Below are 23,648 nucleotides of genomic sequence, written 5' to 3' on the forward strand. Positions count from 1 at the left end.
CAGCATATAAAATTTAGAAAACTTGAGAGCAGTGAAAATCCAAATTGAAGCCTGTGAATGCACAGACGAGAATCTATTTATGTAGCAAGCTCTACTTCTGCTTAACCCCTGCAAGGAGCTGTAACTCTCCTTGCATATTTGATTTTACTCCCTCAGTAAAACATAGTCTGCTTAACCTATTTTTGCTACTTTCCAACAGTTTCACCGGAGGGGTTCTTCCTTGCGCTTTGCATGTAGCTTTGCTATCCGAACGCTCCTTTGTTAAATTAAGGCAATTAATAAATGGAGATGTTAAGCAATCAATTTTGCCTGCATATCTCCACAGCCTTACATACGACTGGCTGTAATCACAAGATAAATGCAATGTGCTGATGTATGGTAATGTTCAATAATACATTCTCCACCAGGCTCAATTCATCAGGGAGTTTCTGGAGGGGAGGCATTTGTTATTGGCTGTCTCCGGACCTCAAGGATAACATTCCTGTCCTTTCCATTGGCCGCCCCGCTGCTGCAAGCCTCTTCCCGTCTTATTTTGATGATGAATATGAAGGCATGCTAAGCTGTGCCGGAGAGTAGCTCTCGCCGACTACACTCCCACCCCGGGCTCAAGGACTCCAGAGCTCCCCGGCTGCTCCCCCTGCCCACTGCCAGCAGCAGCAGTAGCAACAGCAGCAGCAGCAGCAGCAGCAGCAGCAGTAGCAACGCCAAAAGTTGTGATGCTTTTCTTCACCCAGTGCTTTGGGGCTGTGTTAGATCTTATTCACCTGCGGTTTCAGCACTACAAGGCAAAGAGGGTTTTCTCAGCTGCCGGGCAACTTGTCTGTGTCGTCAACCCAACACATAGCCTCAAGGTGAGTTAAAAATATATTTTTTCTTCTAACATCTCTTCGTCTTCCCCACCACCGCCACCCGTGATTCTCCACAGGGAATGAGATTATGCTCTGGCAGCAAGGGGAGAGTGTTCTTAACATATTGCAGCCTGGCAGAGAGGGTGTTTGCATTGTTTGAATGCATGATTCCCTTTGGAGCAAAGGAGAAGCAACCCACTGCTCCGAGCGATCGTGGGAAGTCACAGCTCCCCCTCCCCAAAGTTTCCTCATCCTTTTCACCCACATAATGAGCATGCATGTTGCAAGCCTTCAGTAAAAATGATTGGAAAAGTTAGTTGGATGAATTAACATCCCTTTTTAGTGGAAGGATGCTGTGTGGTCTCCCAGGCTGACACCCCAGCACAGAGGGATGCTGCCAAGCATCCAGTGGGTAGCAGGAAGAGGGGGGTGGAATAGAGGGATCTCCCCTGCTGTCGTTTTTTCTTTCAGGGGAAAAAAGGCTGTTTCTGTCTCCTGAGGACATTCCTCTGGTGCTGAAACTGTCCTTAAGCTGTTTGCAAGGTGAATCTATTTTAGGAGGGAGAACACATTTGCTTTAATTCAAAACTATTTATAATCCCCATAAAAATATTTCTTTTACTTGCACAGTTCTGAATTTTCACTGACAAAGTGTCAACAGCTCCATCTATACCAGAGCCTTCATGTTCGTAGTAGAGAAGGAGCAGCAGGGGGAGAAAGCAATCAGGAGGCTTTAATTACTTTATCAGACTAGTGAATGACCAACTTTAATGAAGTGGCATCTGTTTTGTGAGAAGTCCTTGCTGACCTGACTTGTGAGGTAGCTCCGCTATCCTGGTGCAAGCTTAGAAATCAATTTAATTTAGGACAAGTTATTTTTGGCTCTACAAGGGTCCCTGTGAGGTACTTGGAGGGGTTGCAGGAAGCATCTTTCCCAAGCTCCTGGTCCCTGGGACGTCCATTGATGCGGTAAATCCCTCTTCAGAACAGCATCACCTCAGAGAAAAAAAAGGGACATGTTTCCCACAGTCATCTTTCCCGTCTCAGGCTGTGCTCGGGCAGGAAGAGATTGTTTCTAGCAGGGTGCCGGCTCCGGGAGGATTTTCCCGCGAGGCTGTGCTCTGAGCACTGCCGGCTGGGGCAGGCGCTCCCAGGGGATGAACCGCTTGGGTGCAGGCTCACCTCTCCCGGCATCACGCTCCTCACAAGATAAGTTAAAAACACACTATCTGAAAGAGACCGGTTGTCTGAATGGGTAAAAAAAAAAAAAAATAGCTGCATTCCCAAGTGCACGTGGAGATTTTTTAAGTGAATTCTTCTGTGCTTAATCCTTTTACGTGACAGTCTCCTGCTCCTTTCATCTATAATTTTAGTTTGGTTTTTTTTAAGTGAGCAGAAAAAGTCTGCCAACACATAACAGGTCCCAACACAATTTCAGTGCCAGTGGAACTGTCTGATAAGGTCTCATAAGCACACAGCGGGGTCACTATTGCTCCACTGTTACCTAAGACTAGACCCAAGTTTATCATTTCATGTCCTGCTGAGTTGCAGGTTTGCTATTGCAGGAGTTGCAGCTGTGTTAAACACACATGGCATTTAATTTTGCTAAAATCCCCCATGGCCAAGCTCTTCACTGCTCAGACCAAAAGCCCAGCAGAAAGATGAAAAATCTCAGCACTGCCTTGGCAGCATTTGAATGTAGGCATTGGTAGCAAATTCTCTTGGAAACAAAAAGGACCCTCTAGGAAAAGGTCTGGTGTGTCAGTGAAGCCCCAGCAAGAATTGTCTTGACTTGGCTGGGAATTGCTCCCCTGAAAAGGCTCCATTGGGAATCCAATGGACGGGAGCCTGTTGAGACACCATTCAGATGAACAAGCTGATGAGAAACCCTCTGCTCTGATAAACCCCTCTGACTGCAGAGTGAAACATGCTGTGCTAGTGCTCCCCAGTTACCCAGCTCACAACCAGACACAGAAATACAGTGGGCTTCAGCTCTGATGTGCTCCCCAGGTGCTCAGCTTCCCTCCAGCTGTGTAAGGAATGCACCATCACTTGGTGGCTGCATCCAGAGGAGATGTGGGGATCTGGTCCCTTTGTGTTCAGATTGACACAAACAGTTTTCACCCATAGCAGCCTGTGGACCAATTGGAGCCTGCTGGCTCTGGGCAAGCAAGGCACCTTGTCCAAAGCCTGGTGTCAGAGTCAAGCCAGGTGAACCTGCTTCTCAGGGTGCCCATTTCTCCCCAGGCATGCACAGGAAGGTTGTTGTTGCTCTCAAAAGACATCTAAGGGACCATGAAATGTGAAAGGACCAAACTTATTCCTCTGGTGGTTTACAGTATTATTACTACTTCGATGTTTCTTAGTCTATTATTTCTAGCTGTGTCTTTTCAACTGTAACGTTTTGTTGACAGCCTCCAAATCTATCTTAACAACTGACAAGTGGAGTGAAAACTGTAGTAACGTTTGCAGTCGATGAATACAAACCTGCTAAGAAACAAGGCCTGGGAGCAATGTAATTTCTCTCCCTTTTCTTCCAGGCTTAAATGTTTGTGCTTACTCCAAAATTGTAAGCCCTTTGCAAAGGGATTACTTTATTCTTTATCTCCACAGTGCTAGTGCAAGGGGACTCCTGGCTGATTGGTGCAAATGATAAATGACAGGCATCACACTCTGGTGTGATTATGCACGTTGACATCCTTCACACGGGTCAGGTCTTCAATCAGTGCAAACGCACATAACTTCATTAAAGTCAATTGCTGCAGGACCTCCATTTTCACTCCTTCCACCCAAGGGAGTGCTCAGGGGTGGTAGTGGGATTCAGCCCACACAGGAGGATCCATGGCTGGTGTGTGTGTGTGTGTGTCAGTGATGTGGCATCATAGAAAGCACTCAGTGAGCAGCAGAGAACAAGGGAGATCTGGTACCCTGCAGGGAAGGTTGCACCAGCTTCTGCTGTCACAGAGCCACAGCCAGACCAAGAGGGCACTCCTGTAAAGTTATACCAGAGCACTCTCATCATCGTCATCACAGCCTGGACCTCTACAATGACCAGAGCCCGTCACTTACCTTTTCTTTTAAGAGAGATCCAGAGGTTGGTAGAGAAACACACACTTAGAAACCCATGTATTTCTTCCCACTGAAAGGCTCATTAATTGGGAAGGCTGATGAACATTTCTGTGTATCTTAAAGGGCAAGATGGTAAAAGTGTCAGCATACACACCTCTATTGATTTGCTGCTATTTTCCCTGCATTCGACAGGCTGACATGGGTGACTCTAAGAAGGAAAGACAATTTTGCAACTGTCCCACTCTGTTTTGTTGGCTTGGCAGGAGAATGAATGGGAGGGAGTGTTTGTTTTGGAGCCTTTGTCCTTCTTGCTGCTTTCTGCTCTTTGTCCCCCTACAAAGCTTTCCCAGACATAGCAGAGTCTCACAGCACAGTGCTATACTGGGATCAAAATTCACTTGCCAAGCAGAGAAAACCACTTACTTACCACACTTCTATAGGTCACCTTCATCCACAACTATATTATATCCATTTCTTTGTAACCTGTCTTCTTTCAAACGTGTTCAACCTGGCATCTTCCCTTGGAGAGGCACAGCCAAGCAGCAGAGCTCTCTAGCCAAGTGGCTGCTCCCTCCAAAGCTATACAATATATAAAGCTATATAATTAAAGGAGCAACATTTACGCTGCTGGCTGCAGGTCCTAGCATGCAGGGTAAGTTTAAGGGTCCTCCATTTGCATGGAAGAAATGGGCAGGGTTTTCTGCTCCTGCAGAGGTGAGGCTCAGTGAATTCCTGTACATTTTTTCACCCCTGTCAATAACAGTTCTCCCCAGAACTGCAAACTGGAAAGAAGGTGAAGTTGAGGGGGTATCCTCACTCCTTAGCATCAGTTGATGTCACAATAGCCAGCCTCACATGGCAGGGGACAGCAGTGCAACCACATTTCAAACAGGTGCTGATGCTTCATGAGATGCTGCATATGGCTAGCTAGAACAGATCTTCATTCAAGGAGTTACTATATTTTTACACACAATTTTTAACTCTTTGGAGAATGTGAAAACTGTTCCTTTAAATAATAAAAGTGTGTTTACAATAGTCTTGTAAAAAGCACCAATCTCCACCTCTGTAGGACTTCAAGGAACTTGTTGAATTACAAAAAAAGAATATTCAAACAAGGTCATAAAATAGTTTAATCTTATATTCTAAAAGGGTTGTAACACGGTTTATGAGTCCAAGCTGTCTTTCAGCTAGTTTTTAAAGCAACAAGCAAATCTGCTCTGACTTAGGGAATGGATTTGAATCCTGTTTTAACAGTTTGGCTCTGCACTCAGTGGCCAGCCAAATAGCATTGTAATCCACTTTATCCCCAGGAGGATTAAAGTGCTAGGGTGCATTACACCCCTACGAGATCTATTTATTTGGTGTAAGGGAGGAGAGTGACTCTGAAACCTGCTGCTAATACCACCCAGATGCCACTGTCTCAGCCTAGACAACCTCAAATCTCCCATGCAGGGCTGTGATTTGGGGACAAAGTGGCATTGGCCCCAGTGTCCAGCAGGATTGTGACAACTTATCTGTAAAATGCTCTGCCACCTGCAAAGCTGGGCTCCTGGCAAGGTGCCTACCCCAGCTGTGGACTAGGGCTGTGTGAGCACTGGGCACCTCAGATTTTAAATCTTTTTGAAGGGATGTGGATAGCAGCAGGGAGAGCTTTATCACCCCTTCTTCAGCCTTGCCTCTGTTTGAAGGGATTCCAGCTGACCCTGAGCACCCCAGGAGCCTCAATCTGCCCTGAGATGTGACCTCGAGGGTGCCCTGCAGACAGGAGGCACAGCAGGCTCAGGCAGCTCTCCCTGGGAGCTCTCCTTTTGCTGCTTCCTGGCCCCAGGAGCCCCTCTCTCCAGCAAGCCACTAACCTGCAGATCCATTCACCTGCACGGCCGTGGTGTACAGCAAAGGGCAGCACGGGCTTCACTCCGAGTGTGCTGCAAAGCAGGGCAGCTCCGAGCTTCTGCCTGGTCTCACGGAGCAGCAGCCACGGTGTCTCCTTGGCAGAGGCAGGGAAAGAGCCCTCACCTCAGAAGTTTGTGTGTTAATAGGCTTGGGATTCCTTCTTCTCACCCCCCAGCCCAAACCCACTGTGGAAAGTTAATTACCATTGTTAACTGGTCCTACATGTTATACTGCAGTCTGGAGGTGGGATAGAGTGGGCAAGCGCTGTCCTTTCCTACCCACATTTGATTTTGAGAGTGAAATTGAGGCAATAGCACTAGGGGTAATGGTTTTAAGCTGAAGGAGGATCGATTCAGATTAGATATAACGAAGAAGTATTTTTATGATAAGGGTGGTGAAACACTGGCAGTTTTCCCAGAGAAGTGGTTTATGCTCTGTACCTGGAAACATTCAAGGTCAGGTTGGACAGGGCTCTGAGCAGCTTGATCTTGTTGAAGATGTCCCTGCTCATTGCAGTGGGGTTGAAGTAGATGGTATTTAAAAGGTCCCTTCCAACTCAAACTATTCTAGGATTCTCTAATTCTGTATTAAATCTGACCTGGCTGTGGGACATTTGAAGTCAGATGTTACCAAGGGAAGACAGTGCTGTTATTTTAATATTAGAGAAATGTCTCTCCCCTTGAGAGGGTGAGAGCAGCAGGGTGAGGAGCAGCCATCAGACACTGCCACATATTACTTTGTAATCCACCCACTCTGATATGGCTCAGTATATCAGGAATTGCTCAGTGCAGCCCTTCGGGTTAGACATAATGGCCCAGGTGACTCTCTCGGGAGAAATACTGTCCCAAAGGAATTGCTGTGACTAACACAGAGGGTGCAGAGGAAAAAAGGGTGTTTTAATACAAGTCTTGATTACATGAAATCAGTGGCAAGGCCTCAGACTGCTTCCCAGCAGATCAAAGTCACACTGAATAGGGTCCTGAAAGTCCCAGGTGCTAAAATGTTCTCAGTCAGGTTCCCAGACACCAGGAATTTAGCCTCAAAGTCAGAATTTACAAAAGGTATAATTTTCTGTTTAACCATTAAGATTCTCACCTGATAGCAAAGAACTCCCAGCATACACAGCTGGGTGACATTTAAAAGTTTCAATTTTTTCTCAGAAACAGTCTGAGGTTCTTAAGTAATGCAAGAAATTGAGTTTAAAGGTAGTGCATCAGATCCCAAGAGCTCTGGTAAATGAGAGAGAGGAGCTGCTGTGTCTGTGCCCTGCCTTCCTAGGTCTTTGGTGTTTCCTATGCTGTTTAAAAGCCCATAATTCTTGTTCTGGCTGGCTCAGAGTTGAGATTTCATGTCTCTTTTTTTACCCCCAAAGTCTTTCCCTCACAACTGGAAATTTGCATTCCTCAAGTGAGTGCACAAGAGAGAAAAACTGAATCCTGCAATAAATTCACAGGGTGGCAGTAGGGGGAAGACAGTGTTTGTGCAGCTTTACTGGGAACTGAGTGAGGAAGTGAGGAGCAAGGGAGGACACAGCCATCTCTCCTGGCTGCATGGGGCTGGGGTGTCGAGGCGTGCTGCTCCCTAGCATGGAGACCATGGGAGCAACGACCACGATGGGCTTCCCTTGGCACCTCTTGTGGCATTGGCACTGGCACACAAGGCATGGCACAGAGCCATGGCTCTCCTGGGAGCCCCGGAGGTGGGTGTCAGGCAGCACATGAGCCACCGAAAAGGAGGCAATTCCTTTGGAGAGATGAACAAGGTTGAGGCAGTACACTGGGTATGCTTTTGCTGTGATTTTTGCAGCAGAACTGAGCAGAGCTGATCCACTTCAACTTCTGATGGAGCTAGGAGAAGCTGCTTGGGTCTAGCTGGATGTGACAGCAACTTCCTAGCCCACCTCTGTATGCATGTGGTGTATTTGGAAATAAAAAGCACAAACGTCCAGTCATTCAACATCTTATCAGTCTGCATTCTTTTTCTTTATTTCTTTCCATAGCTTGCCTCTTTTTCTTAATTGTCTTTTCTTCTCTGCTCTTGCTCTTTTTCATGCTTCCCATTCCCTGCTGTACCAAAGTCTTAAAGCAAAAAATTCTCCTCATCTGTCATTCAAAAACCTAATTTGGGGCTTTTCTTGCTCCTGCTGAAAGGAAAGCATCACTAACTTCACTGCAACTTTGGATTTCTTATTTTCCTCCAAGCCATTTCAGAAGAAATCACAATCATTCAATCCTTGATGCTGCCAATTTCGCTGTTGATAGATGAAGTTTCACTTTAACACCACCACAGGCAAGACCAGGAGAGCTACAAAAAGCAGTGAAACATTTTGTCACCAGCCCTGGATGCTGCTGGCAAGGAAGCCAAGGGCTTTAAGTGCCTACAAAATTAATTGTCACCCTGCTCTGGACTGGAGGTCAAGCAAGCAGGTCCAACTGAAGGAGCCACAGCCCTTGTTGTCCACCCAGAATAGCGAGGCATGGAAATGATCCCACCAGCTCCCAAAAGCTCTGCTCTGGTGTGGCAAAGCAAATCCACTTTCAGCAGGGATTTAAGCTGGTGGTTTCATGTACACACCACCAAAGCAGACACACATCCCTTCTGCTCCCACGCTGCAAGGGCAAGCAGCTAGGCAGGGCAGTGGCTCAGCTGTTTTTCAGAACCTCACACAAAGCTTTTACCCCTTGGGATTATTGAGGGCTGTGCTGAATGGAAGAATTCCACTTGTGCATGGAGAATTCCTGAAAATTGCTCTGGGTGACCTGCTGCTAATAACCACCTGCAATGCTCCTGCTCAGCTCTCCCACAGCATTCTCCAAAGAGGGAAGAGCATCTTGGCACTGCCAATAAATTTCCTGACACATGTGCAGTGCACAATTTGAAGTACTTTAACTTATTTAGAGGCATTTCTGAGAATCTTATATAACATTAATGGATTTATCTTTAGCTCTCCCCTTTCATCTCAGCAATACCATGAAAGCATCACTAGATGAGAACAGCAGAGACCTCTGAGTACTTTGCATGTTTATCTTGGTGTTCTTTTTTTAAAAGACAGAAATGTTTGAAACAACTTTGGGAAGAAATTAACCACCTATTTCCATACCAGATGCAGTGCTTTTGGTTCTAGTCTTTTCTTCCAGAGCAATTTCATTCTGAACTGATCCAACTGAAACCCTTTTTCACTTCCAGATTGGCCTCGTTAGTAAAAAATAAATCATTCAAACAGCTTTAGTATTTCACAATGGAAATATTAGGGTTCAGAGTAGATGATGAAGTGCCTATCAGCTCCTAGTAAATGCATAGCTGAGAAGAGACACAGGTCCTTGTGAATATTTTAAACACATGATCACACACTCTTTCACATGAACTGCCAGCTGAAATGTAAAGAGGAACAGAGAAATGGAGCATAAATAAGACAGAAAAATATTAAATTGCTAACATCTCCTTGTGCAGAGCACAAATTCTATAGATGAGCAAGGAGGCGGATGCTACAGGGCAGAAAACCACATCAGCAGAGGATGAAAATGTTCTTTCACTCCTGGGAACCTCCATGTGGAAAATAAGCAAAGTAATAAGCATAAAACTGGAGTAAATGACCACCACACAGGGATTACATAGGGCAGCTGGTGTAAGGGATGGTTACGGTCACCTTTGGGCTCTGTGAAAATGAGAGGCTGAAATGGGAGTAGCAGGATGGTGGCAAGTGGGGTGATCATGGCAGTACCCCAGCCTTAGCAGGTGCATTCAGGGGCTCAGTGTCAAGCACAGGCACAGATGGAAAAATACAGATGTTTTGCAGGATCAGACACTTACTCAGACATCCTGAAAATTATCAAACTCCATCCAGCAAAGGACCGTATGAAAAGCCTGCTGGAGTTCAGCAGACTTACCCACCTCTTTTGGAGGGTGCAGGGCAGACTGGAGACATCCTCCTCCTCAGTAGGGATGTCTGAGTGCTGCATTGCAAGGTCTGCTCAGCTGAGGGCATCTGGTTGCACACAGGGATGTGCTATCTATGCTGGTTGGACTCCCTTGTATGAAAAGGCACACCACAGGCCAGGGGAGCCCAGGGAAGTCCAGGCTTTACTTGTAAAAGGAAGGCAGTGCTGTGAGTTCCTTGCTTTTTCTGCCTGAGACCTGAGGTTCTCTCAGTGGTGCAACATCCTTAGGAGTCTGGGACCAGCGAGATTCTTCGTTCTCAAAGAAAGACTGTTTTTCTTGCCACCAACAATCAAGGAAGCTGGAAGAGTAGCTTGGGCTGGATTTGTCATTTTTGTCTAGCTGAAGTTAAATTAAATGAATCCCACTGATACACCACACTTCCTTTGACTCATGCAAAAGAAAAACCAAGCAGGATAGTTGTCTCCTTAAGACAAATCCACAAGTTTGGGCACAGTAACACCGAATATTATGTTTGCTGTTTCACACAAGTTCAGGAAAGACAATTTTCTTTCCACTCAAAAAAAGAAAGCTTTTAGGGAGATTTCAGATGTAGCAAAAAAAGGTCTGACAACATAACTGTATGCTGAGAGCTTTCAATTTATTTTTACTAAAGGAACTCATCACCAGGAAAAAAGTAGGGAATTACTCTTTGGACTACTTGATGACAGAGAATTTCAGGCAAAGTGAGTCAAAAAAAGCATGGATTTTATTACCTTTGCCAGATAAGACAGAGGGACAAAGGGCCCCTACCTGGTAGATAATCTGAACATGAGCCAGCAATGTACCCTTGGGGCAAAGACCAGCGTCATCCTGAGCTGTGTTAGCAGGACTGTAAACCAGCTGCAGCGCAATTTCTGAGATCTGATCCAGAAGTGCCCAGAATTCCTCTCCCATCTGAATTGTTCTGTTCCTGCAATCTCTATAAAAACAGAACTTGGTGTGAGCAGGGAGGTGCAGCAGTGTAAGGGTGTCAAGAGCAATCTTTGAACATTTGCCTCAACAATGACCAAACCAAAGTCATATCAGAAAAACGTATCTGGAAAGAATGAAGGCACACAAAAAGTCATGTGGGACACACTTGGGAATCCAAGGTTCAGCACAGGAGACTGACAGCAGGGAAAAAGTGTGGAGCTATGCCAGTTACACAAGTATCTGGTAATTTAAACTCATCAGAAATGCAAAGCCCAGAGATATCACCAGCTAATTAAATCAGTCTAGACTGGAAAGGAGGTCACTGTGGTAAAAGAGAGGGATGGCAAAAGAGTAAGATGTACTCCAAAATATGCTTTGGGACAAGCACCCTTATTTGTAATTACAAGCTATACTAAATAAATTCTGACACTGAGAAGACACATGGTTCAACATCTACCAGAAAAGACTTTGTACCATGGCACAAGTGTAAACGTGTTCCTAAAGAGTGCTGAGTGGAGAAAATGATACAGAGCAAGTCACATGGAGAAAATAATCCACTTGCACAAATCTTCCTCTCATTCTCCTTGTGGGATGGCTTCCAGCAGAAAAAAAAATTCCTGGGCTTACTCAATTAACTGCTTCATGATTACTTTCCCCCTATGGCAGAATCCCTGATGCTTCAGACCCACTTTTGGATGTGCAAGCTGTGTTAATTTGCTGTGCAAAGAGGCACAAAGCAGAGAGGTTACTTAGGTAGTGCTGTTTCTGTTCCCTGCCTGAATTCTGGGTCTGCTCACAGGCTCAATGGAGTTTCTGTTTCTGTTTGTCTTTGATCACTGAAAGCCAGAGGTGTAGCACAGACTTAGGATGAGATAGCATCACTAGAGGTGAGGAATTGCTAATTTTCCCCAGCCTTTTTAGGCCATGTTTTGCAGTATGGAAGTCTGTGGATGACCTGTGTTTTGTTGGGGGGCTTTGTTGGAGTAAAATATTGCCATTCCCCATGACTTTGTTGGTTCCTTAAAAGCTGTCATAGCCCTGGTGCAGCTGCAGCAGAGGGGGAAACAAAACTTGGTCCTCAGGCCACCCCCAACCCATTTCACAGGTTTTTGTGGGTTTATTAAAACAGTTTGCATTTTTATGTCAGACTAGAGAGACAGCTGAAATGCAGGTACATATTCTCCTTTTCTGCCTTGGCAGTGGCTGTGTTGGTCCTGGAGTCAGGAATGGCCTAGACCACCATAGCAAGTTTCACCATAAGGTATCTGACAGGACCCAAAGACACAGGTCCTTCAGAAATGTTTGTTTCAGGTTTGTTGGCTTAGGAGATACTTTCACATCTTATTTTCTCTCCTCACATTCCTATGAAATAGTTGTGATGTGGTCAGGGTGTTGTTTGGCTCATTCAGTTTCCTCTCTGTCATCATTCTGGCAAATGCTTTTTGGGGATGTCTTTACCCCTGTTGAGCCAAGCTGTGTCCTGTATAAATATTTCCCTCAAGACATCAACTCAGGGTTAAACTTCTCATTATTTGTGCTTCAGGGAGTGGCTGAAAAGATAAGTTTTTCGAAGCCACACATCAATCTCAGCAGAGTGCAAGCTCAAAGAAGGCAGCAATGCAGCAGGAACACATCCCTTACAGATAGACAATTACCTGCAGACAATTCATGGCTATGTCCAGGTCAAGATTTAAACTGTGTCAGGAAAACAGATGCAAATGCTTGCAGTAATTCACCATTGCTTCTTCTGGTTCCCTCCATACAGACAAACCAGAAGCCTTTGTCCAATTACTGTTCCTGCCTGGAATCTCAAGGGTCTAAATCCCATGGGAAATGATACAGCTTTAAAAGAAAATGTAACTTTTACTGAGTTTCTTCTGCCATAGGAAATATTTCAAAAAAGAAACTCCAAAATATTAAGGTCATGAATGGTTGCACAAACATAACCACTGATTTGTAAATAACTGATTTTAAAGAATGAATTTTGTTTCAGGCTGTTGGTAAAAGATGAAGGCACTATCAGAAAACAGATCTGAAAGCAGCCTAATCTCCAGAAGCTTCACAAGGCAACTGGAGATAATTTATACTTGCAGCTAAACATAAGCTTACTGGTGAGGCATCTCTTAATAATTTTTAAGCTTTTAATGATTTTTTAATAATAAACCAGTGATTAGAAAAGAGCATTCCAGTTCACAGATAAATCCGGGCTGTGTCTGGATATTTTGCCTATTTGCTGCTTTAACTAAAGCAACTTCAATTTGCTGGCGGCCAATGAACAGCCGGTAGCGAGAGAACTCAGTCTGATGAAGCAGATGTTGGGAAAGGGAAAACCTTTTCATTACTCACTCATAGGGAAAATCTGCCAAAAGCAGCCTTTCAGCATTTTTTTGTAATGGTAACTTTTGCTTCTTGGCTTTTAGAAGAAGCTTGCAGATCAAGTTGCTTCTGAGTTATTTTTTGTGGTAAAGGACCTTGAGGCTCTCTACAGGCAAGTCACACAGTGGGTTGCAGTCTCCTTCAGTCCTGGAAGACCCCATAATTACAGCTCAGGTGCTCCAGGAAGACCTGTGCCACCTGGTACTTGCAAATAGCTGCATGTTAAAAGTTGAGCAAAAATCTACCCCTCTGCAGCCAGGAAGTCCTACAACTTAGGTCTGTTTGTTGTGGGTAATTTGTTTCCCTGGTGAGGAACAACCCTACGTCTTAGTGGGTATCACCAAGATTTCCCCAAGACCCATTCATCTGTTCTTGAGTTCATGGGCAAAATCAACCTGAGCTCCCTGGAGAGCCCTCAGGGATGACTGACCCAGTCTGGGCTCCTGAGCCTAGGTTACAAGGAACAGTCACAGTTTGCTGTGCTGTCCTCTGTACCCAAAACTGCCTTTCCCCTCCATGTTCAGACAGAGCCTTTGGGCACAACAACAGCCCTGGCAGGCTGTCTGTCTCCTGCCCCTCTAGGTCTTGGAGCTGGGGTGCAAGAATAGATGGAGCAGAGATGCAGCAGAGGCTGGAGATGAGCCAGGCTGAACCTAGGGGATAAATGGATGCATCAGGCAGGTGCTGTGCCTGAACAAATAAGCCCTGCAGGAGACAGGATCTGTTCAATACAGCATCCTGCCAAGGCCTTGTGGTCTGTCTGCCTCCAAACCTGATGGGTCTGTCCATGTGCTGCAGCACTCCATCGTGCTGCTGGAGCTGCAGGAGCCATCATCTAGTTGGGATACTCTGCAGGAATCCGTGTCTTTGGTTTGTCTCTCTGTGACTTAGTGAGGGACAATATTTCCTGACATCAGTTAAGGGGTTTGGGGTGGAGGCCAAAATAGTTAAATCAGCTGGTGTAGGTTAAGCTTCTATGTGTGTGCAAAGGGTCCATCTGCAAAACTGATGCTGTTGCCATAAATTCTGTGGAGTTGACAATCTTTTTGGTCTCAGTGAGGCCAAAGGATATGCTCTACTGATTTCACCACTGTAAATAGATAAGAAACAAAATGAGGATGCTGAAGCTTAACTGTAACCATCTAAGTTTATAATCTTTTTTTACCTTAATCCCTTAATGATGATTACAATGTAAGTGGAAAATATAAAGCGTTTTAGGAGCATTAAGTAATACTTAGAGGGCTCATTAATCCACAGTTAATATGCAGCCACTACTGAGAGGAAAGAAGCAATCATGCAACCTCAGCATTGTGCAGTGTGCCATCACTGCCCGGCTTCAGGAGGGAGGCAGAGGATGCCCCCTCACCTGGCACTGCAGGAGGAGGCAGAGGTGACAGAAAATGAGCGTCTGAAGTAGATGCCACCAGGCACACACAGCTTCCTAACCTCCCTTGTCATTGTGCATTTGGTTTGGGGGCAGATCTGTGCCAACAACTTGAATTTTTCCCCTGACAAAACCAGCAAAGTTCACACCATTTTCTTTCAGCTTCCAACCTCAATCATAGCTGAAGGTTGTGCTTTGGAAAAGTGTGTGTCAGTGCAGCAACCTCTGTGTCTGTCCCTGGCAAAGGCAAGACCTCGGGGAGCTCAATCATAAATCATCTAGGCTTCACCACACCAATGACTTGATGAAAAAATAAATGTGTGGAAGTATTCACCAGTTTATCTTCACCAATAAACAAAAATGGTCTTCATCACATTGGGTTTTCTTGGTGGTTCCCTGTGCACAACATGAACTGTCTCATGTTACTCCCTAAGTATCATGAGTTACCAGACTTGAAGAAGAAATCTATCTGCAGTGCAGCCACCCAGTCTCTGGCCTTTAATTATGGGAAGGGGAGTTAATACTCATACAATATGTCCAAATATCAAATGGAAAAAAAAACAAACCAAAAAAACCCGCCATCTCAGTGATCTTCAGGAAGTTTTTAACTGGCAGAAATTTCAAGGATGTACTGTGCACTGCTGTAAGACAGGCCCAAATGAGAATGGAGGAGCATCTACTATATACATAGTAGATGTACATGTACTACATAGTCAAAGGCAAGATCTTCCTTTGTCTTGCCAGGGAACTTAATTTTCCTGATATCTATCACCATAGCAAATGAGTTGTGAGGCTGTAGCATTCTCATATGATTTTTTTTCATGCATTATCTTCACTTTCAGTGTGCAAGATAAGGCTAAGGCTGACTGGAATGCAATACAGTGTAATGGCCAGATTTCCAAATGGAAGGTGGTTGCCCTAGCTGTAAAGCAAAGAGAGGTGCAAGAGTAGGAAGCCTTTTGTTATGATGAGCTTATCCCTCACACCCTGTCCCTAAGGTGAAGAAGGAAATAAATTAACGTGCTCAAGGGATAAATCCTTCTCTGTACAAAACCAACAGGGGTGCAGGGCCCCCTGATATCCTGGAGCTATGCCCAGGGAACCAATAAATGCCATACCTTTATGTGATGCTCATGATTTTCCAGAATTTTTATCTAAGCATAATCTATTGGTGTTATTTAATTACCATAAAGCAGCTGCCTTATAGCATCCCAAATACATCTATTTGCCTTCATTTTGCAGTATGGTAATTAACTACCAACAAATGATTTAAAACATATTTACAGAGGGAAAAGTCAGAGATGCATTATTTTTTCATGCCCAGTAAATGCACTCACAATAACCAATTTGATATTTAATTAACTCGCTTATGAGCTCACCTATGAGAAATATTATTTGAGAGAACATGTTGGCCATGATGCTTAGGCAGACTCTCAGAGGGAGAATGCACCAGCTGCAGGTCAGCAACAATTTTCTGCTTTATTATGTCGGGACATTTTGCTGTTTGTATGGGCTTAATGTAGTTATGGCCTTCACATCATTTCAAAGCTAAACTATTAAACATGCAGAAAATCAATGTGTAAGAGAAGAATGTTCATTAAGAGAGCCATAAATCAACTCCTCTGTAGACAGAGCAGGTACCAAAAGCTTTCGTACAGCTGCTGGCCCATCATGGTCCGAGGAGAGGAGATGGTTACCATGAACAGCACATTTCTGTATTTCAGACCTGGGTTAATACACACACACTAACAAATATTAATTAGGAAGGGAATTTGCATCCATCAGGACCGAGGAACAGTGTGGTCCTTCCAGTGTTCCTTCTGCTGTAACTCCCAGATGAGGTGGAAATCACACAAGTTAAATGGCTCTTCCATTTCTGCTCCTATTTGAAATTTCACTGACATAACACAGGGTGAAGATTTGGTGAGGGTACAGTGAAATTTTCTTGGCTCGTAGACATAAATTCACATCCTTTAAAGCTACAAAAGGCTCTTATGGCAACTTAACCAGTCTAGCTGCACGAATCCAAAACCAGATCAGAAGGATCCATGATCCTTCCCCAGGAGCTCAAGGCTGTAACTTCATCTCCCAGATGTCTTTTAGAAAGTCCTCTGGTTTGGACACTATGACTTTAGCATCAATAGAGATCACATGTCTATGGGGAAAATACGGTATTTTTAGAAATGGTACTGTCAGCAGAAAAAAAAAAAAGGCTACATTTGATTACCTTGGAAGGCTTTGGCAAAGCTGGGAAGACATTGGTCAGTGTTTTCTTCTTCCTGAATGTTAAGAAAATAGCAGCAAAGTTTGTATCAGTGCAGTACAGTTTTGCAGTAGGCTTACATTCCCTCCATGTTTACTAAATCAGCCTGCTCCCTCCACAGCCCCTTTTCCCTGTGCTCTTTTCCCTACCAGCTTTTGCAGGTGCAGTTACAGCTCATCTTGGCTGCTGGATCAGCACTTTCTGCCCTCTGAGGCTTTGTGAAAGTCACCCCAGCTTGCAAACCTCCTGACTGATGCTTCAGCACTCTGTAAAAGCCAGTGATGTCTGCACACAACACTTATCCCACAGCAGTCCCAGCTCTCCCCACTGCTTTCCCACAGGCATCTGCAGCTTTCTGCCCCTGCTCCATTTTGCTGGATTGCCCCTTTACTTTTCCCCCAGTCACCTCCTGACCCATCCAGGAGAGGGCAGAGAGCACTGTCCCTGCAGAACGTCTGCTCCTGCGGGTTTCTGAAGCAGCCCTGGTCACCCTAAATCATGGGGATCAGCTCTGGGCTTTCTGCTCCCTTCTCCCTAGCCTTACCAGCCTGCCAGAATTAAAATGCCTTAATGCTACTTCTGTTCTAATTAAGTATTGAAGCTCTTGTTTCAGGGGACTGGTACTAGATATCCTTGTACTTTTTTTCTTTTTTTTACCTGCAGTATAGAGTCTGTGGCTCATTGATCTGGAAAATATCATGCTTGTCTTTGGCAAATAGCTAGGCTTCCATAAAGTGTCCCTCAAGTAGAAACTCCCAGTCGCCTTATAAATACTGTCACCTGCATTTTAAACCTGGAAAAACCACGGCCTTTCTGAGGTTAAAGCAAGATCTGTGACACAGAAAAGAGAAAACTCCAGTCTCTTTTCATTAAGATGTTCTCAGTAATTTTGTGGAATGAGAGATGAAACCTCTTCTGAAGTCAGAGAAAGTCTCACGGGCTCAGCACTTAGAGGTTCACACCTCCCATTAGCTTGAAAGAAGGGGGCTTTTTTTGAGGCTGATCAAAATATATTTGATGTTGAAGTTACAGAAAGCCATTAATTATTCTGGTGTTGGAGATAATCAGTCCAGGCACCTGTTACATACAACAAACAGCAATACAGTGCTAAAAAAAAAAAAAAAAAAAAAAAAAAAAAAAAAAAAAAAGAAGAAAAGTGAATGTAAGCTGATAGCATTTATGATGAGGAAAAGGTGTCCTTTGAAGGACAAACAATATTCCTTATCTCAACCCAAAGTCCATGGGCTTTGTGAGAACATCCCAGCTCCTGTCAGGGTTGTTTTGCTAGAGCCCAAACAATCTAGGAAATAAATTAAGAAAGTTACTTTTAAGTCTGTGCTGCATCATTTCAAGATTGTACTACACTTGTTATACAAAATAGGAAAAAAAAAAAGAAGACACTGTAGAGTGCCTGAGGGAAAAAGTGCAAATTTCATGCAAGATGCCTCTGTTTGGCCCCAAGGGCAGTGCTTGGGCAGTGCCTGTGGGATGCTGCCTTCCAGCTGTGCCTCTGCTGCTGCTGGTCACACAGGGGAGACCTACAGCAAATACCTTCTGCTGATTATTTAAGAAAGAAGTTTTGATTTAATTCAATCTGTGTAGAATTTATTTAGGATTAAATTGCTGCTAAGTTTAATGCTCCTTTTGGACAACTCGAAGAATGTTGTGCCCATTTCCTAGAGGTTTTATCCACCTTTGAGTCAGAACTGGAGAATGAATAGTCCAAGTGGGAGGTGGTTTCAATGCCAAAATGTAGGGGCTGGGTTTTATTCTCTTCCCTATGAATGGGCAGGTAATAATTCCAAGGCATGAGAGGTGCATGGCAGCAGCTCTGGAGCTCAGCCTGCCTCTTTGGCCATTCTGCAAACTGAGCTCCCTGGAGAGCAGCAGGGTAATTGCCCTGGAAGTAGACAAATCTGCATTTTTCTCATCACCCGAATTCACAGAAAAGTTGATGATAGTGCAAGGCTTGTACTTTTCTCCTGTCTTTTTCTTGCTCTTAGTATAGCCAAGTAGTGTGCTGTTAATGGACATGCATCAAACTGCCTGAGACAGCATGTTCAGCACTGAGAGCAGGAAATAATCATTTCAGGGCCACTGCTAAGAAAACCTGTCGAAGTGTCTTGGGGCAGAGTGAATATCTAGTACTTGGGGATTAATTATCTTGAATTTAATGAGGCCAAAAGCTAGGTAGCAATTAAATGTCTGTAGATAGAGAGAGCAGTTTCATAAAAGACTTCAGTGTTAAGGCTGGCTTAAAAAGATTTTTGCTCTCCCGTCTCAGGCTGTTACCAGTATTACTGGCTTTAGGGATGTGCCATGAACCAGATTGCTGAAGGGATCTGCATTGCAAACTCTTTTGGAGGATTATAAGTGAGATGTGACATTTCAAAATTAGACTTAGATTTCTGCCAAACTGGAGGAAAGAAGGAGATGTGTGTCTGTGTGCGTGCAGCACATATGCCCTTACACACATCAACATAATGTGTTGCAGAAGTGATGTTTGCACAGTATCAACATCTAAGACTGGTGGGTTATGTATAAGTAAAAGAGGGATGGGAAGTAGCCTCTTTCCTGAAGTTAAATACAAATTGCTTCTTCAGCTGGTTAGGGTTAGCTCTTGCCACAGCAATTTCACCTGAGCTGATTGTTCAGGTGTGTGGATGATCAGAAGTTTTCATATATGCATAAAAGAACAATGGTTTTTAACAGTAAATTATACTTTGATAAGTCAACAGGAAGTCCTATTTTCTTTCTAATTTATATTAAGCCATGATCATACCCCTGTACTCAGCACTGATGAGGCCACACCTTGAATCCTGTGTTCAGTTCTGGGCCCCTCACTATGAGAAGGACACTGAGGGGCTGGAGTGTGTCCAGACAGGGACAATGGAGTTGGTGTAGGGTCTGAAGCACAAGGCTTGTGAGCAGTGGCTGAGGGAGCTGGGGGTGTTTAGCCTGGAAAAAAGGAGGCTCAGGGGGGACCTTATAGCTCTCTACAGCTGCCTGAAAGGAGGGTGGAGCCAGGTGGGAGTCAGTCTCTTCTCCCAGGTAACAAGAGACAGAACAAGAAAAAATGACTTCAAGTTGTGTCAGGGTTTAGACTCAATAGCAGGAAGAATTTGTGCCCAAAAAAGGCAGTCAAGTATTGGAACAGGCTGCCCAGGGAAGTGGTTGGGTCACCTTGGATCACCATCTCTGGAGGTGTTTAAAAGAGATGTAGATGTGGTGTTTAGGAAAGTGTTTTCATAGTGGTCTTGGCAGTGCTGTTGGACTCGATCTTAAAAGTCTTTTCTAATTTAAACAATCCTGTGATTCTAAGAAATATGTGAACAGTTCCCGTCTACTGTTTTTAAGAAAAACATGTTAGACAGTAAAACTCCTGACCACTGTATGACCTGCCATACAGGTGTCTATGTGACATTAGCCAAAATCCAGTCCTATTCTCTGTTTCTTCCATTCCAGTTTTTCCATAGAGTTCATAGTTTCCCTCTGAGTACAATAACAACATCACTTCAGTTATTACTGTTGTAGCAAGCAGATCAGACATGCTCCCTGGCATCTCCATACAACATATTAATTCTGATTATGTAAAATATTACAACAATTATTGCATCAAACAAGATGCAGGCTACATGATTAAAGCACTGTGGCATGACACATAAAATATGAAATTATAGACACATTATTTACTAGGTATTTTATTATTTTGCATATGGGACTTAGGAAAAGACTAGCAGCATCAAAGATAATTTTATTTTTTAAATAAAGAATCACAATATAGCCACTCTGGGCTTGAGCAGAGCCCTTTCTTGCCACTTACAAAAAGACTGATGGTTTTCTTACAGCCAGGAACCAGCTCTCCATCACATATTTTGTTTTTTAAAGCTGTAATGAGATCTCACATAGCTCAGCCTCCCTTAACTCTCCATGGGCTTGTATCAACGCAGATGTTCATTAAGAAGAGATAATGGTTTAAAAGCTCTAATTTTGTTACCCTCTCTGCCATCTAAACTGATCCTAATGTGATTAGGAAAGTCCTTTCTTACTTAGGCAGGGTCAATTTGTCTCCGAGGAGGTAGGGAAAGGAGACATTGAGGGTGCCAGTGCTGGCTCCGTGCTCAGAAATGTTATCGTGGCAGTGAGCAGACTTGTTAATGCCGTGTCCTTCATCACTTCCTAAGGCAGGGGAGGCCAACACACTTTAGTCTTTCCTTATTTATCTGCATTTATCTGGAAGCAGTGGGCTGCCACATTTCCACAAGTGCACTTTATACAAAAAGAGGCTCCCAAACCTGGTCACTGAGGCTGCACCCATCACATCTGATTTATCACAGCTTCACCTCAGTGCTGTGGAGGATCACAAGAAACCCAGTGAACTGAGAGCAAGCTGCAGAAGTGTTGGCACAACAGGTTTGGTTGCCAGAGCTTCTAAGCACTTCGTGTAACACAGAACCAGACAAGAAGCTAAAGCAGTCATAAGGAAGTTTAGCCTAAGGTCAGAAAACACCAGGGTGCTCCCACACCATGAGGAGCCAGTGGGAAATAAAAATAGCAACCCAAAAAGGGAGAAAGTTCTAAAGATATGTTGGTGCAGCGTTGGCCATGGGCCAAGATTTGGCTGCAAGTACAGGGAACGTCATGGGCAGCAAGTTGCAGGCTGGAGGGTCATTGTGGGCTACGGGGTCATGAGAGTTTCAGAGCCACAGAGTGGGGAGGGAGCAGCAAGGGGGAAGGGAGAGCTGTAGGATGAAGCCCATCAGAGGAGATACACGTGATATAAGTGAAGCTGAACCATATGAGTGATGGTCAGGCCACATCTGCTCTCTTTTGGGACAGCCTCACACCAAGGGATGTATATGGAAAGGTTAAAGAGCTGATCACTTCTCTCCTGCTGCATTCACCCACAGCAGGTCTGGGTGGAGAGATACACCACTAAGCTTTCATATGGGCACTCTCATCTGGCCCTGGGGTATAAATTGCCACTTCCCTCCTCTGTAGTTCCCCATCAGATGTCACAAACAAACTAATTTTCAAAAGATGGTGTTACTCTATTCCTACGCAGTTGCTCCACCTCTGGCTTTTTTTGACCTTTGTGGTAAAATAATCCTGTCCAGCAACTAAGTACCTGCAATCTGCTTGCTCACTCCTCACCAGCAGGATGGGGAAAGAAACAGAGTGGGAAAAACTCAGATCTTAAGATAAAGATTATCTAATAAGAGAAAAAAGAGAGAAAACAAAGAGCAAGTGATGCAAATAGAGTCACTTGCCACATCCCACCAGCAGACCGGTTTCCAGCCAGTCTCCAAGCAAAGACTACTTTGAAAAGAATACCCTCTGCCCGATCTATTGATGAATATGACATTCCAGAATATACATTTGATCAGTTGGGGTCATCTGTCCTGGCTGTGTCCCTTCCAAAGTTCTCAACCAACCCCAATAAACTTGTTGGGGGGAACCAGAGTGATAAACAGAAACCTTGATTTTGTGCAAGAACTACTCAGCAATAACTAAAGTGTTTGTGTTTCATCAACAGTTTGATTTGTGTTCAAATCACAGATGTTTTGGTCACAAGTCCAAAGTCCAGTACCATAAGGGCCTCTGTGAAGAAAGTTAATTCCATCCAAGCTGGACCCAGTACTCCTTATTTGATTTCCCTCCACATACTCAGTGACTCTTCCCTTCTTGCACATTGCTCTTTTCTGGTGCCAAATGTAAAGGAACGCCTGACTAAATGGAGAGCCCCATTTTATCCAGAGGAGGGAAATAGGCATGCCTAGAGCAAATGCAAAAGCAGATCTCAAGATGAGTCCATGCTATTTACTCTGACTTTTGGGAGATCCTTTATTAACTAGGTAATGAGCACATGTCTGTGAACCTCAGATGTTAGGTAATGTGAGTCAAATTTCTTGTCTTGGAACCCTTTCAGTGATCTCAAAATTTTGAGACAAGAACACACAGCTTTAACAGCTTTTGACATCATAGACACTCTAGTCCAGTAGAATGTTACTTTCCACTTACCAGGATGGTTCACATCTTCAAAGGTTATTTTGCTATGGCTCTTACTGAAATCTGAATTTTTGCCCTTAAAAAGAGTCCACACTATGATATACTACATACATCACTTTCCACTTGTGTACAGGTGAAATATAAATTTGGCTATGTTTTTTACCTATATGCCTTTGTGGTAAACACCAACAAATAACAATGAAAATGTTTCATTCTCATTAGCTGGAGAGATGACAACAATTCAGAGGGAGAACAAGAACAAAGAAAGCTGATTTCCTGCTATTGCTCATGCTGGATTTATGTACTGGAGAGAGGAAACAGTAACCCTCCTTTTCTAGGTCACTTTGTTCAGGCACCTTTTGCTATGCACAAAGAGATTCTCTGAGCAGGATATTCACAACTTTGAAGTATAACACAGTTATTTATTGGTTGAAACAGACAAGGGATATCTGGGATTTAATGTGTTGCCAGACTAAGCATTAGAATGCTCAGTGCCTCCATCAGACACCTGAAGGGTCCTTGCTGGGCAAGCAGTCAGCCACCAGGCCAGGAAGGTTTGCACTTGTGGCATGCTCTCAGTGCTGCTGAGTCTCCAGTTTTCAGATCTCTTTGTTGCCATCTGGGATTTTATCTCTTTCCAAGATGGTATTTTATTTTTTGAATCGTGTAGTCGCTACCTATCTACCTGTCCCTATAAAGCAGAGTAATTCTCTATAGTCAATACACTGAGATACCCCAGGTTTCCAGTAGTACCCCAGTAAATAGGGGGTGGATAAGTTCCTGTGAGGGATGCTGGCTCAGCCAGTGTGGGATAAAATTGTGCTATTTACCTGTTCATGAACATGACCTGCTGGGGACTCAGGGCAGGATCCAGCTCCTAAAGTACAATTAGATGATATTTGGTCTCTGATTCCAAAGGACTCACTTGATCACTTAGAGTCCAAAAGAGTCCCTG

The 23,648-nt window shown here is 44.1% G+C and overlaps 1 protein-coding gene across 1 annotated transcript in view; it reads left to right on the forward strand.

The window, feature by feature from the left end:
* The first annotated feature begins 202 nt into the window (after positions 1 to 202).
* Positions 203 to 23,648, forward strand: part of SIAH3 (siah E3 ubiquitin protein ligase family member 3) — a 42,079-nt gene continuing 18,633 nt past the window's right edge. Inside the window, exon 1 of the mRNA XM_014895376.2 lies at positions 203 to 851. Within this exon, the coding sequence (XP_014750862.1) occupies positions 717 to 851 (135 nt within the window). The 5' untranslated portion in view covers positions 203 to 716. The remainder of the gene's footprint in view (positions 852 to 23,648) is intronic.

Source organism: Sturnus vulgaris, chromosome 2 (genome assembly GCF_052056855.1).
Source record: "Sturnus vulgaris isolate bStuVul1 chromosome 2, bStuVul1.hap1, whole genome shotgun sequence".
Classification (NCBI taxonomy): domain Eukaryota; kingdom Metazoa; phylum Chordata; class Aves; order Passeriformes; family Sturnidae; genus Sturnus; species Sturnus vulgaris.